Below are 21,884 nucleotides of genomic sequence, written 5' to 3'. Positions count from 1 at the left end.
CAGTCGTTTAATTGGATGGGTCCCATCGATGGTGGAGATCGTCTGGGTTTGTTGGTGAGCGGATGACGCGATATCCGTTGGATCTGGAGAAGTGAGATCAACGATGCGGATTGAAGTGCTTGATAAAAGGAGAAGTCAATGAGGGACTGATAGTGATTGGTCAAATAAGCGGGACCCTCAAGGGAAAATCCACATACAGAACCAGATTTAAATGCAACTGATTGGTTACAAAGTTAACCAGTAGTCGAATTACAGACTACCATCTCATTTTCGTCAACCTCCTGCGTCATTCTTTTACCAGCAGAAGAGCAATTTTTACACAGTACACATTTTTGAAATGCATTCATTGATATCTATTGTGGGAGTGGTTCTCACTAGGAGGGAGAACTATCCTGAATGGTCGCGGAAAGTCAAACACGCTCTCATTTATAATGAGCTGTGGAAAGGAGTGTGTGTTGGAGACGGAGACAAAGAGCCAGAACAGCCTACCTCAGACAAGGAATTCGCCATTTGGGAAAATAAGAACAGCAAGGCTTATGCATTGATTGCAGCATCAGTAAATGAAGAGGTGAGTTGCCATCTTTCGCCATTTTCAAATGCTTTCGAAGCCTTACAAAAACTGAAGGAACTCTATGACTCACACTCTGCACTTGAAGTTGTTCAACTCATGATTAAATTGTTCACCCTTGAATTACAAAATGATGATCCCCCTGCTCTTGCATTAGAAATAAAATCTATTATGCATGATATCAAAGTCACTAATGTTGAACTGGACATTCCTCTGATATCTTTTCTCAAGGCACTTTATCCCACTTACTCAAATTATCTTGAGTCATTGCAAGCAAATGGAAACCTCAAAGAAATTACCTTTGACTCCCTTGTGAAAAAAATTGCTGAAAGAGAGAAAGATTTTGAGAAGAAGACAGCTCCTCAGTCTTCGGAAGAGGCTGTGTGCCTTGCACATAGAGAGAAGAATCTTGCTCAAGATTCTTCGAGAGGAAGAGGTGGTCAAAGAGGAAAAGGAAGATATTTCGAGGCGGGGGGGCAGACACTTTCAAGGAGAAAAGTCATATTTGCATTGCATACACTGCAAAATAGATGGATCGCATGATGCATCCACACGCAAGTTGCCTTGGGACAAAATTGAGCATGAAAGAAACCAACCCAAAGGTAAAACTAATGACAAAGAGAAAGGTAAAGCACCTGAATCCGCTCACTATGTTGTGGCACACTGTAATATTGGAGTAAATGAAGACTTATTTAATGCTTCACTTGCTTCTTGGAAAAATGATTGGTTGCTTGATTCAGGAGCAACTTGCCACATGACTTTTAGAAGAGATTTTTTTGAAGAATTTACTGACAATGTTGATGGAGTAGTATACTTTGCAGACAAATCAAAACTCAAGCCATCAGGGCTTGGTACAATCAGGCTTAAATTGCCTGGTCTTCCAGACTTTCTTCTGCATCATGTTTTATATCTCCCACAACTGAGGAGAAACTTGTTGTCCTTGGTCCACATCCGCCAACAAGGACACTCCATTCATATGTTTGATGGCAAGCTTGAGGTGAGAAAAGCATCAGATCACTCACTTGTCATGACGGGGATAGAAGAAGAAAGGCTTCTCAAGCTGCAGGGTACCTTTGCTCGTGCACAAAATTTCTCATACAATTCTCATTATGAAGAAGGTACATTTCCATCAAGTTTATTATGGCATGCTAGATTTGGACACTTGAACTGTGACAACCTCCGCTTGTTGAATCAAAATGGTGTTACTGGTTTTTCTACAATTCCTAGGAAACTTAAGCAATGTGATGCTTGCATTCTAGGAAAGCATAGCAAACAGTCTTTTCATGATTCACATTCCAGAGCACATAGAAAACTTGAACTCATTCATTCAGACTTATGTGGTCCAATGCCTGTTCCTTCTGCAAATGGAAATAAATATATGATGACATCTATTGATGACTACACCAAAATGTGTTGGGTTTATTTATTGAAGAACAAATCTGATGCTTTTCAAACATTCAAGAACCTTCATACATGGATTGAAAATGATGCACAATCTCGTATTGGCTCTATTCGCACTAATAATGGAAAAGAATACACTTCAAATGAATTTGAAAACTATCTTCGCCAACATGGGATCAAACATCAAACAATTGTGCCTTATAATTCCCAACAGAATGAAGTAGTTGAAAGAATGAATAGGACAATGTTAAATATGGTGCGCTCCATGATGTTTTGCAAAAATGTAAAAATGATGTTTTGGGCTGATGCAGCTCTATGTGATATATATGTAAAGAATAGATGTCCATCTAATGCTATTAGAAACAAGAATCCTTATGAAATGTGGTATGGACACATTCCTTCGGTAAAGCATCTCAGGGTCTTTGGTTCCACATGTTATGCCTTGATATCAAAGGTACATAGAAACAAACTTGGTGCAAGAAGTCATAAGTGTATCATCCTGGGGTATTCAAACACCTCCAAAGCATACCGTCTCTGTGATGAAGTCAATAAAAAGTTTGTTGTATCTAAAGATGTAATCTTTCTTGAATCATCCAAAACTGACAATGTTGTTGAGCGGCAACTTGATCGCTTGGATAGATTCACAATGCAAAATCATTTCAAGAATTTGATAATCAGATTCCACACCTTGAAGGGGGGATTCCTATACTAGATCAACCTGTGGAATCTTCTTTTGAAACATTCTCTCCCCCGCATGAAACTCCAACAACGGATGATACTTTGAGTGATGTGATTGACAGAATTGGGAGACTCAATCTTGATTCAGTCCCAACTCAATCAATGGAGCAGCCTGGACCATCTCAGAAAGGTCCCCCAAAGTGGCGACAAAGACACTTGAAAGTGTTCATCCTGATGAGGTTGGAAAGAAGGAACTAGAAGTTCAACCTGGTAAAATGGAGGTGATGTAGATGACTCTGATTCACCTGTTGATATGGATGTTTCTTATGATTGTGAATTGAATTTGTCTACAGATTTTGAACCAACTTCCTTAAAAGAAGCTACTTCTCATGATGAATGGAAAGAAGCAATGCAAAAGGAGTATGATGCCTTGATAAAGAATGGCACTTGGAAGCTGGTTCATCCTCCATTGGGAACCAAACCAATTGGCTGCAAGTGGGTCTACAAGAACAAGTATAAAGCTGATGGCTCACTTGACAAGCACAAAGCTAGGCTTGTGGCAAAAGGATTTGCACAGAAGGAAGGGGTCGATTATGAGGAGACTTTTGCCCCCACAACAAAATGGGTTACCATTCGGACACTCTTTGCCCTAGTAGCTCAGAACGGTTGAAAAAATTGCTTTCTTGAATGGAGATCTAAAAGAGAATGTTTTTATGTCCCAGCCTGAAGGATTTGAAGGATTTGCTGTAAAAATACATGAACATAAAGTAATCAAACTTGTGAAATCCTTGTATGGCCTCAAACAAGCACCGCACCGCTGGTATGAAAAACTAACTGGGCATCTTCTGAAACTCAATTTCAAACATTATGATCTTGATGATGCAACTTTGTTTGTCAAGAAGGTTGGCAAAACAGTTGTATATCTTGTGGTATATGTAGATGATCTTTTGATGACAGGGAACAATGAGAGCTACATTGCATCCATAAAGAAGGAATTGAGGAAAGCTTTTGAAATGACTGATTTGGGCTATGTTCATTACTATCTTGGTATTGAAGTAACTCAACATCCGAAGTCCATATTCCTTTCTCAAAAGAAGTACATTGGAGATCTGTTGAACAGGTTTGGCATGACTGAATGCAATCCTCTGACTACACTAATGGAAAAAAACTTAAAGCTCACATCCATTGAAGGAAAAGAATTTGAGGATGCAACAACGTATAGGCATCTTGTAGGAAGTCTCAACTACATAACTACTACCAGACCAGACATTTCGTTTCTTGTTGGAATCCTCTCCAGGTTTATGCAAAAGCCTTGTGAGGGACATTGGTTTGTTGCAAAAAGAGTTCTAAAGTACTTGAAGGGAACTCACGACTTTGGAATCAAGTATACACAGATGGGCGACTTCATCTTGATTGAATACTCTGATTCAGATTTCGATGGAGACAAAGAAACTGGGGTATCTACTTCGGGTTATGCTATGAGTCTTGGATCAAGAGCTGTCTCCTGGAGATCACGCAAACAATCAGTTCCAGCAGATTCCACAATAGAGGCAGAATATGTGGCAGCAGCTGAGGCAACAAAAGAAATTGTGTGGCTAAGGAAAATTCTGGAAGATTTGTAAGTAAAACAAGTACAATCGACTCCACTCATCATTGACAATACCTTGGCAATAAAGTTGGCCAATAACTCAAAGTTTCATGATCGAATGAAGCACATCAATACAAAATATCATCTGATTTGACATCATGTTGAGGCCAAACAATCCATCTTCACCATTGTTCCACTAATGAGCAGATTACAAACATCTTCACCAAAGCGCTTGGAAGAGAAAAACTTGAAAGATTCAGAACGATGCTTGGACTCACCAACATCCCTTCAGATTAAGGGGGGAATGTTGACACCTAATCATAGGGATTGGGTGAACAACTGTAATTAGTGTAAATAAATAATAGAGAAAATGAAGAGTCATCGAGAGATGAACTGAACAGTGACTCCCTCTTGTATATAATAATGAACACCCTGAATGAATAATACGATTACATTTGAGGAGTTACCTCCTGGTCTAACATTTTGTTTCTTTGTTTTTTTCTTCCATTTGCTATGATTTTCATGACCATGAGCCAAAGCAAGGGTTTTCTCCATATTTGGACAGTAAGCTTCATTTTTTTTCAAGTTTCTTATGCACCCTCTCATTGCCATTTTTCATTCACATTGAAAAATGCAAATAATGTAGTAATTTTTTTAAATGAGGTGGTTATTACTTATTATTTTTTGTGTTGGAGGGTTTAATGCCAATTTTTTGTTTTTTTTGTGCCCTAGGTTTGAATTGGTTCACTACAAATGTCAAATATGCCAAAAGCCTTGGACCCATTTTGGGAGTATGGGGAGGCTGTTGGTGGGGCAAATCGGGCATATATATCATGCAAACTGTGTGGGGCCAAGATGTCAAGAGGGGTTACACGATTGAAATACTATCTGGCTAGACTCACTGCACATGATGCAGATGTAATGCCCTGTATGGTTTCTAGTGCGGAGGTTATACAAAAATTTCTTGAAGCAATTGTTAAACAAGATAGAAAGAAAGTTGCTAGGGGGAGGCCAATGGTCTCAGATAGATAGCTACTAGTTTTATTTGTTTTGCAACTTTTGCTACATATAAGTTTATAACTCAAGATGATGAAATACTTTTAAAGTTTTATATATGTGATGTTATTTTGTTCAAGTCCTTGATTAAACAATTATCAGGCATTAGCAGGATATGTGATGTTATTTTGTTTCAGTCCTTGATTGGACAATTATCAGGGATCAGCAACATATGTGATGTTATTTGTTTGAGTCCTTGATTGGACAATTATCAGGGATCAGCAGGATTTGGTATCGCCTTTGAAGTTTGATGTATCATTTCTATTTGACATCATATATCTCAGTGCTTTCTTCATATTTATGTGCCAATGTGTTTAGTTCATGTTGTTATTGCTTTATATGTTTAGAAATCTGAAGAAAAAAATGAATATACTATGCATTTTTTATGCTTTTCGATATTTGCCAATATTGCCGATAAGATGTTTTCTGGACCCTAGCCGATATTTTGTCGATACTGATATTTTCGACATTGTACTTACATGTAATAGAATATATCCAACCATCCACAATTTGACAAGAGAGAAGCTCCAAGATAAGATAGACCAAATCCACACATCAAAATTCATCTATAAAGATCCAATTCATCCACTAAGAAAAAATGTGAAATTCTCAAGAGAGAGAAGAGATCCAATCCAAAGTGATGATGAGAAAATGAACTCATCTCATTCGTATTTATACACTAATGAGGAGTTTGAATTAGCCTCCTTGGCCTACATAAGCCCCAAAAATAAAATAATGTTCTAATATCTAACTTATGGTGACAAACCCACCAAAATAGCTCTCAAGTGAAAGAATAAGCCTCTCAAGAGGTCAAATAATAATCTATGCATGTCATAGGGCCCTCTAAGAGGCCTAATGAGGTCCATGGATTCCATAATGAAGAGTAGGACCCTCAAAAGTGATGGGAAAGGGGTTGGCCCCTTGTTCTCCAAACAATAAACCTATGGTGCTCCCAATAGGTATGGGGGCACATCAATAACCTCATGGGTCTCTAAAATGAGTTGAAGATGCTTATAGATCATCTGCAAGGGCTATGATAATAATGTAGGGGATGCCACATCATCCTACAAGTCCTAAGTCAGCTACCAATTGCATGATACATCTGTGGGGACGACTGGGCAAAAATGAATTAGGTGCATCTTCCTCGTCCAATGGGAGTATTTTGAGCATCTCTAACCATCCTCGGGGATCCATGGAGTGTTGTCTATTGTTGTGGAGGCCCATGGCTCTCAACGCACACCCTACATGTGCCAATGTAGCCCTTTGGAGGATTAGGACCCCGTATAGGGAGACCAAACCCAAGATGGAGACCATCTACAATCCTGGATAAGATTTAATTCCCTAGCCTTCCCGTACAACAAGTCGTTAGAGAAATTGAGTAAATGAGCTTACCAATCATGGACCACAGGTGGGGACTTCATAATGGCCTGCCCTTCCATAATGGGCTTCGTGATGGGCCATTGTCTCCTAAACTCCAAATAGGGTTAACCAAGTATCCTATTAAGTGGTTTCTACTTCTAAAGGGGATAATATATTCAAGGTACATCCTTTAAAAGGTGGTGCCATGTGACAGATAGGTGAATGAAGTAGGGGATGAGAAGGGGCAGCCTTGGGCCACATGTTGGGGTACAAGGGTAGCTAATAAAAGGGAAGCCCACACTTGGGTTTATAATATATAGGAGGGAGAAATCGTGGTACATGAGGTGCCCCGACCTTGATTTTTCCACCCTTCTTTATATGCCTTTTGCCATGATTTTCTTTGATTAACTGCAAGGCTGAAGGGGTAAGAGCATGATGCATAAGATATAGTAATGAATACCCCCTTTTAAGGTAGGGCGGTCATTGCCCACCAAGGTTTGGGACAATCATGGGTTCCTATATTATGAAGGAGGTTCATAGAACCTGTAGGAACCAGGGATGATGATGGGGTAGAGCTCATGTATTGGTTTTTGCCCACGTGCTAAATTTGTTTGTCTCGGCCATCTTTTGCATTTTGTGGAACATTTTCCTGTTGAATGTGGCCAAGAAGTGTGAACGACTAGTTCAATCTATTGCAAATATCGCCCTATGGAAGCCCTAGAATGGACTCCCCAAATTCCTAGCTAGGGAGACAATCAAAGTTCTCCGAAACTAGTGCGGCTTTCGCATGAAATCCTTGTGCTCAACAACATTCCAACCCTTGCATTGAACAACTCCAAGAGAGATAAAATTCTGAAGTGTAATAGTCAAGAGATAGTGTGAAAATTCCTTCCTTCTACCTTATATACTCTTGGCCCATGTGTATCCCTTGGTGGCCCCCACTTCCCACTAATTCGCACTCTCTCTCTTTAAGGGGTTTGTAAGAGCCCTATCCTAGGGTCTTCTAACAGATCTATTTCTCTAGAATTTAAATGCGACCAAAGGCAATAATTTACTTGCTTACAAGACTTTTAAACAAGGAAAATTTTACCATTTACATCCTAATCCTTATAACTTATAGTGAACATTCCATTTTAATAAATTTACATGAACAATCTATAGAGGAATACCTGTACTGGTGGCTGGTGGAGATGCCTGTGAGCTGTTGCTCCTGCTGAACGCTCCTCTTGACTAACCCAACTGGATTTACCTCCCAGCCTACTAGGAAATAAATCCCTAGCCCAGGAAACCTCCACAGGTTCCCTAGCCCTCCGCATAGTTTTAAAAACTAGTCTTGCTAATCAGTTACCGGTCTAACCGGTTACCGGTCTAACCGGTTACCGATCTAACCGGTTGGTTAGCAAGCCCACCGGTCGAAACCGGCCAAAAAACCTGGTTCATTAGCCCATTTCACCAATTTTTGCCCTAAACCGGTGCTAACCGGCCAGTTTAGGACGGAACCGGCCGGTTTATTGCCTGGGCAAGTATAACCCCCACAAAATGCATTTTTGTGTGTTTTGAAGCTGTTTTGAGGGAAATTTGGGGTTGTTTTCCTCCAAAAATAGTCCCTCCAAGAAAAACATGCCTACCCTCTCATTTTCCTGACACATTTCAACCCTAACAATGTTGGCAATTAATGGTAATGTTAAATTCTTAAAGTAAAAGTGACATTTCCTTTAATTTTCATTTTCATCATTTTACTTAAATTTTTAATATTACCATGAAATGACTTAGGATGTTTGAGAGTGGTTTCGACCTCATTGGATTTCATATGGAGAAACTAGAATTTTAGATTTCACTCAAAATTTAGCAGACTTAATGGTTTTTAGAATTTCATGGTTTGGGGGTAAGCAATAAATGCAATCGGAGCTCCAAATGATGAGCAAAACTCCTAATTTAGATCCCATTGTGTTGGACGATATTGATCCAACATCAGAATGGGTGGAGGAGACTGAAGAACCTGTGTTTGAGGCTGATTTTGATATCGACATGGCTTTAGCAGGGGATGAAGCAGATTATGTGGTGGCATCAGAACCAGGATCAGTAGCGACATCAAGGAAAGTCAAAGAACCAATGGAAGGCACTAGTCATGCAGGTCAACAAACTCGTGCTTCTGTTAGGTCCACTTCTATTGTTATTGGTGGCATTGATACTGAGGTTGCAGATCAGGCTGAGGCATCCTCAGAGTCTGAACCAGATGATGTCCATGTAGCTCCTGATGATGATCTTGTGGCTAGTAGTGGTGATGAACTTGATGATTGATCATGTGTACATTGTAGACTTGTAGTAGGCCAATGGTCTCATAGCTTGCAGCATTGTTTTTGGACTTTATAGGCCATTAGAGCCTCATTGCTTATGTATTTTGCTATTTTTCGATGATATGTATTGCACTCAGTGCCATTTTGATATATTCACCTTTACATGGTATATAAATGAGCAAACTTTGCATATTTTGTCTCTATTGTCTTGGAATCATGGTTTTAAATCTTAAAAATAGTTTTGTTTCATTAAAAATTAATTATTTAATGTATTTTTCTAAAACTGGTTCGTTTAGACCAAACCAGTCTCGGTTAGACCAGTTCCTGTCGGTAAACCGGTTCATTAGGTGGACCAGTCTGGTCACCGGTTCCGGTTTTAAAAACTATGGCCCTCCGAGCCCAAGTCCAACTAGATGTAGTGTGTGTGTCCAAGACCAAGGTAAACAATATTTCCCTCCTCTCAACTAATCCAAGAAACCTCCACAGGGTCCCTAGGTCTCCAAAATCACTCTCAACGCACTAAAAATCATAGCCAACCCAAAATCATTAGCAAGACCCAACATCCCCCTTTCTCTCCTCCTCCTTCCCCTTTTATGCCCTTCCTCTCTTCTCCACCTCAACCACCTCTCATTAATGTCATTAATTTCTCTTTCATCCTTACAATTGACTTCTCTTCTCCCAAGTAAATCTAAGAGTACATTTAGAAATGTGATATGAATATAAAATTAGGTAATTAATGGGAGAGTACATTTGGGAATGTGAGATGAGGACCATGTCTTCTCCCAAGTAAATGTGAGACTACATTGGGGAATGTGAGATGAATATATATATTGATAATTAGTTGGAGAGGACCATGTTTTCTCCCAAGTAAATGTGAGAGTACATTGGGGAATGTGAGATGAATATATATATTGATAATTAGTTGGAGAGGACCATGTCTTCTCCCAAGTAAATGTGAGAGTACATTGGGGAATGTGAGATGAATATTTATATTGATAATTAGTTGGAGAGGACAATGTCTTCTCCCAAGTAAATGTGAGGGTACATTGGAGAATGTGAGATGAATATATATATATATATATATATATATATATATATATATTATTTGAAATAATGGAAGGAGACCATATCCTACCTAAGATTCAATTTGAGAAGGCAAGTTGGGAATTTGAATAATAGAAATCATGAATTTTATATTAGACAATAAATTTATAGTTTCCCAAATGAAGGTATTCATCAATATTTCTCAATATTTTCAGGTAATGTAAACATTAATAAAATTTTGCAAGATAAGATTTAAGTGGGGCATTACATACTCCCCTCCTTCAGAAAACTTCGTCCCTAAGTTAGAATGAAAAGATACAAGGAGTTCGAAAGCATAGCAAACCAGAGAGAGTTATAGCAGTAAAATTTGATAAGTCAGACAATAACATTACTTCCCATCAAGAGTCTCCAACTGATCTATATCCTCCTATCCATCCTGACCTACTTCCATTCCCACCCTATCCGTCCTCTGTTGTTTTATCAGTGGCAACGGCCATACTAGCCACTGATAAAACCGACATGGTGGAAGCATCGAATACATTGATCTAACTCCCCAGCAGGCAACTGGCAATCGTCATCACACGTCTAGGGGAGCGTGTCCACCACTGCCCTCTCACGATTCCAGGTTTCGAAGGATACATAGTGGGAAATGCCTCCACCGCTCCTTACAACTAGAGTCAATGCCCTAACACGGACCATACTACAGAGCTGGTTGGACTTGTCATCGAATAATCCAGTCAGGTCGTCTTGCCACCTGTCATTTGCATTTCACTCGTCATAAGAGTACATATCAAGTAGATACCAAATGTAGTAGAATAATGTACATTATACCTTCCCCATGGGATGTCTCGACCTTCCCTCATTAGAAGAGTAGATCTCAGCTATCATATAGTTCTTCCCCCTTGCGGGTTAGCTCTCATTCATGCATTTATATAACAACAAGACATATAATCATCACATTATTTAGTCTAGTATCCACATGTCAATTTTGTAGTTCATATTGGAAACAAATCATAATCTCATTACATTACTTATTAGATAAATCATATCCACTTAAGCCATACATGAAGCAACTATAGCTCTGATAAGTCACGCACTAGATAAATCATCACCAAGTACGTCATACATTTGGTCATACATCAAACATTTTCATCATCAAAATCAAACCTAAGTAGTTTCACGTGTCCAACCAAATGCATCAATATTACATAATGTTCATAAATAATAACATGGAACTGCAAAATAGAGCCTTAGTATGGGTAGCTATCTAAGTCAAAATGGGCATCACAGATGCTCATGTGACAACCTTGTGAAACCCCTTGATAACAATTAGAGTTGAAACGGATTCAACTGTCCACCATGGAAAATAACATTTGAACCCGGATATGCTATAAGGTGGTACCAAAACCGAAATATTGGCAAGTGACGGATTAGTGCACTATAAATTCCACTAGAAGGTGCTAGTATAAGTTTCATGCATATAGTTTCTTTAAAACCTTAGTGAATATAAAAGTCCCACTCTTCCAATTTTATGGGTTTTCATCTTCCAAACCAATTAGTTAATCTTGAAAATAAAAGACTCAAAACTTCAGAACTATTCCTAGCATGATTTTCATATTTTATTTTTTGTAAATTGAGAGAAATGTCCTCTAAATGTCAAAGGTTCAAATTTATTATATATTTAATCATTGTTTACTAGTACTAAAACAATTTCATGATATATAATGCAGCTCACAATATGACCAGACAAATAAGAAATAATTAAACGAATGGAATAATCGCCTTTGCCCTGCTGCTATTAGTATTTCCCTTCTAAATGGCACTGCATTTTTAAAGATGCCTACTCCTTTCACAAGTGGCCAGTGACCACAAAAGTTGCGAAGAAAGCTGAGGGTCCTTTTATCCAAAACTAGAGACACATTACTTTTCACGGCATTTTATTCAACGCTAGAATAAGGGTAAAAGTGTATTCTAATATTTTCATTGGTCTTTCATTAACTAAATAAGCTTCCATTCTAAAATCCCAATTTCTCTACGAATTGATCTTCTCATTTAATTTAAGATCATTAAAAACAATTATCACAATAAGCCTTACACAAGTCCATGGTATTCAATCTATGTTTTCACTAGAAGATTCCACCACCCATAGAATAATCATTAACGTGACATATAGGGTATTTCAACACATCCTAATCTGAATTCTCACGCTTCATAGTCATTTACTTCTCAAATTCGAGATTTGTTATTATGACTTCCTCTATGAAGAATGACAAATATACTATCTGAAAGATAATCCTACTATCCGAATGGAAAATCTACTATATCTTAAATAAGAATAATGATAATCTACTATCGTCAGAATAAAATCCACCCTCGTATGTCAAATAGAACTGACTACATTCTTTAGATTGGGACACATTTTGGGTATAAATTACTGGCTCAAAAACTGCAAATTTTCAATGCAAATATTGTTCACACCATCCATATATTTAATAGACACTGAGGTTGGCATCAAAACAAAGACCTCAGGTACAGATTAGTGGGAACAAAACTGAAAATTTCAAATGTAAAATATAGTTCACCTCATTCTTCAATCAGAATTCTGAGACCATTACAGAGTTTGTTCAAAACGTTCAAGTGACACATCCTTCGGCCAAATTTAATCATTGTGATGTGGCAGACTTAACTATACAATTAATGAACTTGGGCTGCATGTCCAAGCAATGGAAGATTGTTGATCTCATTACCACATTATAAAGATGGGATATTCATACATTGTCATTTGTAATAGCATGGTTATTGTCTTATTCACTTGGATTGGCAAATGTTGGTCTCTCAACCTCTTCTTTGTACATCTTGAAGAGATCCGCATATTCATAAAAATGGGGAAGGTTATCTTGTTGGAAGTACTAGAGTATATAATGGCGGCGCCTTCCTTTACTTTGGTTTAAGTAATTGAAGTTGTTTCTTTCATTTTCACCTTATTTGGGATCATTGAGACAACCCTACCAATCATGCATTTCAAAACAACACAATGTATTAGTATTGTTATTCAATGAAAGAATTAAGAGGTTTTCATTGTTATTCATTGTGTGAGACATAGAATTCAAAGTTGTGTAACCCTATTGAACAAGAGGTGGAATTTAGTGGCCTAGAGCACATTAACAAAGGTGCCATAGTAGCTCTTTATGTGCTATCCATTTGAAGGATACTCTCGAACAAATAAGACCTAAAAAGGTACAAATTCAAAAGCAAGCACAAGCTTGGCCTAATTATCTCTAACTCTACCAATGTTGATGGCTTAATCAAAATGCCTAGAAACCTGAGATCAAAAGTACATGTCCTAAGACTATCAAAGTTCGAGGTTGAGTTCAAAATGCTTATAAATCAAGATGGAGGGGAAGTGCAATATTTATCCTTCAAACTGTATTTCTAAGAAGCTCCTTGCATTGGCTCAATTGGTTGCTCTCCAAAATAAAAAAATCTTGACTAATCTGGGAATAGATGATCCCTTATGAAAAACAAATGTGGCTTTAAAAACTTTGGAATGGTTCTAAATATATAAATAGATAGATAGATAACACTTTTCTCAATAGTCTCCCTCCTTCCCAATGTGCAACTAAATTGTTTGTTTGAATTTGACCATTAGTTGAGTTGAAAATGATTCCACAAAACCTTCAAAATGAGAATATGATCAATGGCCTAAATCACATTGTCATCAATCCCCAAACTTCTTAATGATGTTGAACCGTTTTGGAAATTCGAAATCCAAATCTTGAAGCAACTTCAATGATAACATCAAGTGCACCCACTCCTTTGAAGCTTTAGAAGATATTGTCGTTTGGGAACATCCAACTAATTTTAAAAACCATTCAAAATTCTCAAAAGTAATAAAAGGAATGGCTTATTTTTTATTCTTTTTTCAAATGGAGGAATCAAGGGATTAGCGCTTATCTGAAGGTTTATAATAATAGTGCAAAAATCTACTTTGAAACGCCTTGATAGATTGCGACTTATTCAAACAAAAAGTGAGAGCACTTTAATGTGAGGATTTGAAGAGTTAACAAATATTGAGGATGCATGTCAAGTGTTTGACAAAATGTCTGAACGAAACGTGGTTTCATGGAATGCCTTAATTGCTGGGTATGCGCAGCAATAGGGGCACGAGGAAGAGGTACTAGAGCTTTTTGTTCGAATGATGTCCATGGAAGTGAGGCTGAATTCCTTCACGTTTATTAGAGTTGCCAGAGCATGTTCTAGACTAGCAAATATCGAACTAGGGAAGCAGATTCATGCATTCATAATTGAATATGGTTTTGAATTCGATGTCTTTGTTGGTAGTGTGCTTGTGGACATGTATGCCAATTGCAAAAGCACTGGGAGTTTGCGGTGAGTGTTTGATCGAATTGCTTATCGGGATTTGGTATTGTGGAATACATCAATTGCAGGATATGTGAGGAATGGATGCGATGACAAGGCTTGGAAACTCTTTTGCCAAATACAAAGGGAGACCACAGGAATGAGTGCATTCACATTTGCCAGTGTTCTCCGGGCATGCGCTGGGCTTGTGGCATTGGAACAGGGCGAGCAAGCTCATGCCCACATTATCAAAACTGGGTTTGAATTCGATATGTTTGTTGGCAGTGGACTTGTTGACATGTACAGCAAGTGCAAACACATCCAGAGTGCACGTAAACTATCTGACAAAATGCCTAATCGAGCTGTTGTCTCGTGGACTACAATGATTTTGGGATATGCCCAGAATGGGGATGTCAACACCTTTTAACCAAGTGCAACGAGCAGTTGGGAATCTGAATCAATATACACTTACCAGTGTTCTCAGTGCATTAGATAAGCCAGAAGCCTTAGAACAGGGTAAGCAAGTCCACGGGTTCATCGTAAAAGTCAGATTCCAAGCATAGGTTTCTGTTGGAAATGCTTTTTTGACAATGTATGCCAAATGTGGAGATGTTGACAATGCACACAAAGTCTTTGAAAAAAAATGCCTGAGCAGGAAGTTATCTCCTGGAATGCAATGATTGCGGGATATGCACTGGTTGGATATGCTGAGTTGGCACAAAAACTATTCTTTAAAATGCTACTGGCAACACTAAAAATCGATCACATCACTCTTGCCAGTGTGCTTGGTGCATGTGCCAGTCTAGAAACCCCAGAACATGGAAAGCAGATGCATACTTATATCATTAAATCAGGGTTTCAGTCTGATGCCTCTGTTGCAAGTTCCCTTGTTGACATGTATTGCAAATGTGGGAACATAATGAATGCGCGGAGAGTTTTGACAGCCTTGTTGAAAGAGGTATGGTCTCTTGGAATTCGATAATCACGGGATATGCTCAGAATGACCATAGAGAAGAGGCTTTGGTTCTTCTTTGTGAATTGCAAAGGTTAGGTATGATTCCAAATCAGATCACATTTGCCAGTGTGCTTAGGGCATGTGCCCACTTAACAGCTCTAGAACAGGGCAAGCAGGTTTTGTTCATATCATCAAAATTGTGGTCGAGGCAGATGTCTACGTAGGGAGTGCCCTGGTAGACATGTATTCTAAATGTGGGTGCTTGGAGGACGCATGAAAAGTGTTTGATCAAGTTCCAGAGTGAAATACAGTCTCGTGGAACGCAATGCTTTCAGGGTATGCTCAGCATGGACTTGGCAAGGAGGCTCTTACCCTTTTTGAACAAATGCAACAATCTGGAATTATGCCAAACGATGTCACTTTCATTGGTGTTCTTAGTGCATGTAGCCATGCAGGCCTAGTGGATGAAGGTCGTCATTACTTCGATGTTATGTTTCAAGATCATGGTGTCATGCAAAAATTGAAGCATTATACCTACATGGTTGACATTCTTTGTCGTGCTGGAAAACTTGAAGAAGCTGTACAATTCATCAACGAAATGTCATATGAACCTGTTGCATTGGTGTGGAATATAGTGCTTGGTGCTAGCAAAGTTCATGCAAACGCAGATATAGGAAAATTGCCAGCGGACTATCTTCTTGAGTTGGAACCAGAAATTCTTCAGTGTATGTACTCGTCTCAAACATTTATGCAACTTCTTCAAAGTGGAACGATGTAGCACGTGTGAGAAAATTGATGAAAGGCAAAAGCGTGATAAAGGATCCTAGGTGCAGTTGGATTCAGGTGAAGGATAAAGTACATTTATTTGTCGCTGATGATAGATCTCATTCACAGACTGATAAGATCTATGCAAAGTTGGAGGAACTGGCTAGGCAGCTGAGAAGTTCAGGTTATGTGCCTGACACAATTTTTGTGCTGCATGATGTGTCTAAGGAACAGAGAGAAAATGCCCTACGTTACCACCGTGAGAAGCTGGCAATTGCTTTTGGTCTTATCAGCACAATACCCGAGATGCCTCTTAGAATTATGAAGAATCTCCGAGTATGTGGAGATTGCCACACTGCTACCAAGTTAATCTCTAAAATAGCTGGGCGAGAAATCATTGTGAGGGATGCCAATCGTTTCCATCATTTCCAAAATGGACTGTGCTCTTGTGGGGACTTTTGGTGACTATTTAATAATAACCAACTAACATAGGATTCCAGAGTAGTTACCAAATGGGAATGCCTGCCAACTACAATCACAACAATTTCTTAATGGAGGATTAGGGTATGGTATTATTATTGCTGACTGCAATGTGATGGCCTTAGCCTCATTCAGCTGGGTAAGGGACTTGCAGGACTATCATCGTGGAAACATGTTTCACGGTGGGCACTAAGGATATTTAGAAAAAAATATAAGTGCAGTTAATGAGCTTTTTCCCTTTTTAAATATTGATGAATCTTTGGGTAACCAAATTCACATGGATCAGTTCTACCTTGGGTGTCCGTATTTTATTGGGAGACTACACAACCATGACAAGGGAACTTTCTGCTACAGCTTCAGAACTTGTAACAGAGCATCAACCAGTCAAGGGATGAGTCAGTTCCTTCTCTACAACAATGTATTACATCTACTTATGCTTGGAACATCAACCAACCATGGCCTCCTACCTAGTTCATCAACTAGAAAAAGAACAAACATAGCAACTCAATCTCTTAATGGGAAACATCGACCAGTCAAAGCTAGAAACCTTCTCACTAATAATAGCAGAAGAAACTTTATAGCTGATTCCAGATTTTCATGATCCAAACTTCACAGACAGCAAACAAAGATCGTACACAACATGCCAAGAACCCACTTTCTAGAGATAGAAGATGTTAGTTAAAGAATCTTACATTTTCAATCGCAGCAAGATAAACTGAAAAATGGTTAAGGAGGCAGATGAAAAAGATAATACCACCCATTACTTTTTAGTCTAGTCTAGTTTGCTGAGGCATTAAAAGGTGGTTATTCTCTCCTTGGTGTAAAAATTTCTGTTTTCCCACCCCGGTTTTCAGTTTCTCCTTATTTCTCCCATGTAGTTAAATGCCCATTCCCATAACCATACATTTAACAGACTGAAAAAATAAATATTGCTGAAAACACAAATTCTGGAAATTTTTCAGAATGCTGGAAATTGCAGAATTAAAAATCAGCAATCAAAAACAGCCATTAAAACACATTAAAACACTGATATTTTTGGTCAACTTGACCCTGGAAAAACCCCCTACAACTCTTGGGGAAAACCAGTTTGAGAGCTCTTCTTTATTTCTGAAAATTGCCTTTTTATAGTGAGAATTATTCAGCAAAAAATCAGCAAGCAAATTTACAACTTATCTCCTTTCACGTGCCTCACAGCAATCTGGAAATTACAGCAAACAGGACAGCAATAAATGCTGTACGACCTCCGTTTTGTGTGCAGAAAAATCAACAAACTGCTCCTCGATTTTTGTGCAAAAATCTGCCTTTCACTATGCGCTGAATCAGCTGTACAAATCTGCTCCACTGCTGCCTTGGAATGTGTGCCAAGCTGCTGTCTCCTTCTCCTCCCTACTCAGAAATCTCTTTTGCTCTCTTGCTCTCCTTCTCCCAATCTGCTCATGAAAGAATGAATGACCTTTTCCTCCTTTTCCTCCTTTAATATAACTCCAAGTGACTTTTGGGTGATCCAAGTGACTTTTGGGTGATCTCTAAATCCAATGGCTGAAATAGATTTAGATCAATGGCTTAGATTAAATGCTCATTTAAATCTCACTTTCTATTTTTTAATTCACCCCACTTTAATAAAGACCCACTTAGTCATTTATTTCCAAAGTCACTTTTCCTTTTTAATTTTTCATTTACTTTATAAAAATTACTTTAAAATTAGACTTAGTAACTTTATCACTTAAAGTCACTTTTAAATTAAATTTAACTTTATAAAATTATAAAGTCACTTTAGGAGAAAAATTAAATTCTTTTGGACACTTTTCCCTAGGCCAAAGATCAAAGCCTAAGGGAACCACCTGTCCTCCAGTACCAAATTTCAACACTCCCTCTTACCGAGGAAGGTGTTCCTCACCACACCCATCTTGTCCCTGAAGTAGACATGCTTGCCCCGTGGTAAGGCTTTGGTAAGAATATCTGCAACCTGCTCATCAGTGGAAATATACTCAAGCTTCACAGCTCCCTTCTGAACATAGTCTCTGATGAAATGATATCTGATCCCGATATGCTTTGACCTGTCATGAAATACTGGATTCTCCGTGAGTTTAATGCAACTCTGATTATCACAGTAAATCACTGAAGGTCTCAACGGCTGACCAAATAAGCCAAACAACATCTTGCGAAGCCAGATAGCCTCACAACTAGCTAGACTGGCTGCCATATACTCTGCTTCCGCTAAACTCAGTGCTACTGACTGCTGCTTCCGGCTGAACCATGACACTACTGCTGAACCCAACCCAAAACAGCACCCTGAAGTGCTCTTCCTATCAGAAGCACAACCTGCACAATCAGAATCAGTGTATCCTGCCAATCTCACTCCATCTCCCTGCCTGTAGTCCAGACCATAATCCACTGTCCCCTGCAAGTACCGCAAAATATGTTTTGCAGCCACCCAGTGAACCTTCCTAGGCTCACACATAAACTGACTCATCGTGTTGACTGCAAAACAGATATCTGGTCTAGTGTTGACCAAATACATCAAGGAACCAATCAGCTGCCTGTACAATGTGGGATCCACCAACTCGGAATCCGAAGCATGAAGCTTCTTCCAGTTGGTGATCATCGGTGTCGACATGGGTCTACAATCCTCCATGTGGAATCTGCTAAGGATGTCCACAATATACTTCCCTTGCCCTAGAAAGAAATGCCCCTCCTCCTGCCACACCTCCAAACCCAAAAAGTAATGCATCAAGCCGATGTCCTTCATCTCAAACTCCGCCACAAGATCTCTCTTGCAGTGCTCTATGAGTCTCTCTGCACCTGTAATGATCAAGTCATCCACATACAGCACCAGAATGAGAGGCTCCTCACTAATCACAATAAAGTAAAGGTTCGGATCTGCCTCACTCTTTGTGAAACCCATCCCCTGCAAGTATGCATCTATCCTGGAGTACCAAGCTCTGGGAGCTTGCTTCAGGCCATAAAGGGCCTTCTTCAATCTGCACACATGGGACTCCTTCCCATGCACCTCAAAGCCCTGTGGCTGCTCAATGTACACCTCCTCCTGTATGAAGCCATTGAGAAATGCGGTCTTCACATCCATCTGGTGGATCTTCCAACCCATCTCTGCTGCTATCGATATAATGGAGCGGATCGAAGTATATCGAGCCACGGGAGCGAAGGTCTCCTCATAATCAACTCCCTCTACCTGGGAGAACCCTCTAGCCACAAACCTCGCTTTGAATTTCTCAATGCTGCCATCTGCAGCATGCTTTACCTTGTAAAGCCATCTGGAAGTAACCACGGATTTGCCCTCAGGCCTCGGCACCACCTCCCAAACATCATTCTTCATGATAGAAGAATACTCCTCCTGCATGGCCTCTCTCCAGACCTGCTGGCTAGCTACCTCCTCATAGCTAGAAGGCTCAGAGTCAAGGATGCTGGTAACCATCGCCATATAGCTACAAAACCTCTCAGGTGGTCTACTCTCTCTGACCGGCCTCTTCGGCTCAGCAACAGATGTGGCATCTCTCAAGGTGTCCTGAAGCCACTTGGGCTTCCTCTTCCCTGAGCGCACTTCTCCCACCGGAGAATGAAACTCCTCCTCCTCATCATCATCAGTAGTCTGAACTCCTGACTGTCTGTCTGCTGTCCTCCTGCCTGCACCTGAACCTGTAGAAGCTGAGTTACCGTGTGAACTGTCCATCAGTGGACTCCCTAGTGAACTGCTCTGTGAACTGCTCTGCATGCTGCCCGGAGCACCACCCCTCTGGCTTGATGAGCCACTGCTCACTGACGGACCTGACATCCTCATAGATGTACCTCCTGATCCTTCTGATCCCTGCCCACTGGATCCCTGCGACTGACTCAACTGCTGCTGAGGGTCTGGCTGATCCAGATACTCTAACTCCCGTGACCTCCTAAAGGCCCTGTCCTCCTCGAACTTCACATCCCGTCTGACAACAACTCTCCTCTGTGCAGGAATGTAAATCCGAAAGGCCTTTGAGGTCTCACTGTAGCCCACAAAGATACCCTTCTCTGCGGTGGGCTCTAGTTTGGTCCTCTTCTCCTTGGGTATATAGGAGTATGTAATGCATCCAAAGATATGAAGATGACCAATATCAGGCTTCTTCCCAGAGAAAGCCTCCTCCGGAGTCATGTGCCCCAAGGCACGATGCGGACTCTTGTTCTGCAAGTAAACAGCTGTGTTGCAGGCTTCTGCCCACAAGAACAATGGCAACCCCTGATCATGTAACATGGCTTTGGCAGCCCCTGTGATGGATCTGTTCTTCCTCTCTGCAACCCCATTCTGCTGGGGGTTGTAAGGAACAGTGAACTCCCTCCTAATGCCTGCCTCCGCACAATAGTCAACAAACTCTCCAAGGGTGTACTCTCTTCCATTGTCCGACCTCAAGGACTTGATCTTTCGACCTGTCTGAGTCTCCACAAGAGCTCTGAACTCCTGAAACCGCTTGAAGACCTCACTCTTGGTCTTCAAAAAATAAACCAGGTCCTCCTGGAGTGATCATCAATGAATAACACATAGTACTCATATCCACTCAAGGAAACATGAGACATCCGACCGCTCACATCGAAATGAATCAAATCAAGTATCCCTGTCGCTCTGCTGTCACTGCTGGGAAAAGGGGATTTGGCAAATTTGCCCATCGCACAACCTCTGCAAGTATCAAAGTGATCAGTACTGAAATCTGGCACACCTGTAGTGATCTCCCGCAATGTCCTCAAGGCTCCATGATACATATGTCCCATCCTGCGGTGCCAAATCTCACACAGCTCAGAACTGCTAGCTCTGCTGTCGGTACTACTGCTCAATGCCAAAAGGGGCTGAAATGCAAACTTGTACACCTTTGCATGGCGTACACCTATCACTCTAGCTGAATCAGCTGGAGCGCCCCTGGGATACATCAACACCTGTCCTCCCCTGAACAGTACCTCATATCCTCTGTCCTTCAAAGCTGAGACGGATATGAGGTTCTTCCTCATCCCTGGCACATAAAGAACCTCTGACACCTTCAAGGGAGGTTTGGACTCCCTCTGAAATGTCACTGTCCCCACCCCGACTGCTCTACAACTCTGTCATCACCGAGTACTACCTCAATATCAGTACCACTCTCTGAAAGCTCTGAGAAGTACTCACGGACTCCTGTCATGTGACGTGAAGCCCCACTGTCCACATACCAGATACCTGTAGATGCTCCGCTAATCGAGGGAAAAGCATGCTCCCTCTGAACTTGTGTGGCAGGTGATCCTGCACTAGAGGACTCACATGTAGTGAACGCAAACTCTCGGTCAAAACGACTAGCAAAGTCCTCAATCTCTGCTGAAGCTGCC

The 21,884-nt window shown here is 40.2% G+C and overlaps 1 protein-coding gene across 5 annotated transcripts in view; it reads left to right on the top strand.

The window, feature by feature from the left end:
* Positions 1 to 21,884, top strand: part of LOC149258306 (organellar oligopeptidase A, chloroplastic/mitochondrial-like) — a 403,930-nt gene that overhangs the window by 365,614 nt on the left and 16,432 nt on the right. The window contains exon 17 of one of the 5 annotated variants that reach the window (XM_089415115.1): positions 4,968 to 5,370. The exons of the other annotated variants lie outside the window; for them this stretch is intronic. Coding sequence (XP_089271241.1) covers positions 4,968 to 4,973 — 6 coding nt within the window. The 3' untranslated portion in view covers positions 4,974 to 5,370. Of the gene's footprint in view, positions 1 to 4,967; positions 5,371 to 21,884 lie in introns of those variants that run through there. 5 annotated transcript variants of the gene reach the window in all.

This window comes from Pinus tabuliformis, chromosome 6 (assembly GCF_031772625.1).
Source record: "Pinus tabuliformis cultivar Carrire ecotype Pingquan chromosome 6, CPIR1, whole genome shotgun sequence".
NCBI classification, from domain to species: domain Eukaryota; kingdom Viridiplantae; phylum Streptophyta; class Pinopsida; order Pinales; family Pinaceae; genus Pinus; species Pinus tabuliformis.
The sequence above is the reverse complement of the archived record's forward strand: the minus strand, read 5'-3'. Positions and strand labels throughout refer to the sequence as shown.